General features: G+C 52.5%; 1 protein-coding gene across 2 annotated transcripts; it reads left to right on the top strand.

The window, feature by feature from the left end:
- The first annotated feature begins 279 nt into the window (after window positions 1–279).
- LOC123429439 (protein PYRICULARIA ORYZAE RESISTANCE 21-like) lies at window positions 280–1888 on the top strand. 2 transcript variants are annotated; one of them, XM_045113476.1, is made up of 4 exons: window positions 280–433; window positions 561–642; window positions 753–1036; window positions 1118–1888. In XM_045113476.1, exons 1-4 carry the CDS (start codon window positions 422–424, stop codon window positions 1613–1615), a joined length of 876 nt encoding a protein of 291 aa, XP_044969411.1. In that variant the 5' UTR covers window positions 280–421; the 3' UTR covers window positions 1616–1888. The 2 variants fall into 2 exon arrangements, with proteins under 2 accessions (XP_044969411.1, XP_044969409.1); XM_045113474.1 differs by having other exon boundaries at window positions 282–433; window positions 753–1888.
- Window positions 1889–2098: the final 210 nt, after the last annotated feature.

Raw genomic sequence — 2098 nt, 5'->3', positions numbered from 1 at the left:
AACTACTGATTAGGTCTTCATCGCGCTCATGTGATGCCATATTCCTCCTTCACCGGCGCCTATGCCGGCGCTGTGCATGCAATTATGTTTTTGTTCTTTTCTTGGGGTGCAATATACGGTGGGTGGCCAAATGTAGTGCTCCTGTTCGATTATGCCTAGCTAGAAAACTGTGTTGTTTCATTAGACAATGGTGATCTGGACTAGGGTGTGACGAGTCATGGCGACGGCCCAACGTAACCACTCCCACGCCATCTCATCAAGATGACCGCAAGTGTGGTGCTGCACTGCAACAGTGAACGTTCGTGCCATAATGTATTTCTTAGGCAAATGCCATGATTAAGAGCCCCCTATATATACTCCCTCTTCCTTTTGTGGCTACCCTGCGATTAAACGTTCGTTGGAGTTCGCGTCAGCTCCAGCCATGGCAGAGAAGGTGAATGACATCTTTCATAACATGCTTGCATTCAATTTTGCATGCATGCATGAATGGATTATTTGGCACTTATAGTGATGGTGTGAGCTCTTTGTGTTGATTCTGCTGCCATGCATGTATCCACCAGGTATCCACGTTGATCATTGAAGCCAACCTCGAATGCGAGAAATGCTACAGGAAGATTCAGAAAGTGCTATCCAAACTCCAAGGTACGTACTACTAGTACAATAGCCACACACTCAATTTAATTGTGTCAAATTAACCTTGTAATAAGAAGTGGATCCATTTTGTGTTTTGCTTATTAACTTGGATGGATCAGAGAAGGAGAAGATCAGGACCATCAACTTCGACACGAAGAAGAACACGGTGACCCTCTCCGGCCCGTTCGACGCGGCGAAGCTGTCGAAGAAGCTGCGATGCAAGGCCTGCAAGGCGATCAAGGACATCAAGATCGGCGAAGAGAAAAGGCCCGACGCCAAGAAGCCGGAGGAGAAGAAGCCGGAGGAGAAGAAACCCGAGGAGAAGAAGCCGCCGGCCGATGGCTGCAAGTGCTGCTGCAAGAAACCCGACGAGAAGAAGCCGGATGAGAAGAAGAAGCCCGACGAGAAGAAGCCGGAGGAGAAGAAGAAGCCCGACGAGAAGAAGCCGGAGGAGAAGAAGAAGCCCGACGAGAAGAAGCCGGAGGAGAAGCCGAAGGCCAAGGAGGAGCCCAAACCGGCCGCGCCGTCGACGACGGTGAACCTGCAGTTCACGCAGATGTGCAATCTCTGCTACCCGTGGCCGTGCAGCGACCCGAGCCACTGGGGCGGCGTGCACCAGTACCCGCACCCGCACCCGCACCCGCAGTGGCCGTGCGAGCCGCCGCAGATGCCGGCGTACCCCGCCCCCCACCACCCTCAGCACCCGCCATGGGCGGCACCGCCGACCCCGAAGAGGCAGCCGTGCGGAGGCCCGGCGTACTGCGGAGGCGGGTGCGGCTCGTGCGGCGGCGGTGGCGGCGGCGGCGGCGCATACGGGGGGTGGCCGCCGGCGATGCCGACGCCGCTGCAGATGATGCAGCCCCCGCCGATGGGCTGCGGCGGTCCGGCGTCGTCGTGCAGAGGGTGCAAGGGCTGCCGGATCGTGCAGGAGGGGAGGTTCATCTACGAGGAGTACCCGCCCAATGCGTGCACCGTCATGTGATTCTCAAGCCGGCAACCGCGCGTGCATGCATGGCATGGCATGGCAGTTCGACCACCTCTCCGCATGTTGTTTTTCGTGGTAATTGGACCGACGTTCCATATTTGCCCTGTATGTTTCGTGCACAGTAGTGCGTTTTGTTTATGTCTATCCGCAGCAAAGAAGGTGTAGCTGCCACGTACATTTTTCGGTGTGAAAATATATATCCTCTCCAAACAAATGAGGTAGCTTTGTATAGATAATTTCAATTTTTGGGGCACTAAAAGTTTGAAAATACTCCCTCCGTCACGGTTCAGAAGGCGTGTTTGAAAATTCTATAGAACATAACTGGTTATTGATTGATTGTGAGATAGGCTGAAAAATAACATTCATATTACGCATGCATATATAAATAGTACAACGAAGTATTAATTAGCTGCTATGAGTAAATGCAATACGACCTAAACATTATCTATTGTGCAAATGCACGTAAATTTAACCATACAT

Source organism: Hordeum vulgare, chromosome 2H (assembly GCF_904849725.1).
Source record: "Hordeum vulgare subsp. vulgare chromosome 2H, MorexV3_pseudomolecules_assembly, whole genome shotgun sequence".
NCBI lineage: Eukaryota > Viridiplantae > Streptophyta > Magnoliopsida > Poales > Poaceae > Hordeum > Hordeum vulgare.
The sequence above is the reverse complement of the archived record's forward strand: the minus strand, read 5'-3'. Positions and strand labels throughout refer to the sequence as shown.

What these genes read in the sequence shown, in the direction of transcription:
- LOC123429439 (XM_045113474.1), top strand. An exon ending in AGTGCTATCCAAACTCCAAG is followed by an intron (nt 643 to 752) that starts GTACGTACTACT and finishes TGGATGGATCAG; the next exon opens with AGAAGGAGAAGATCAGGACC.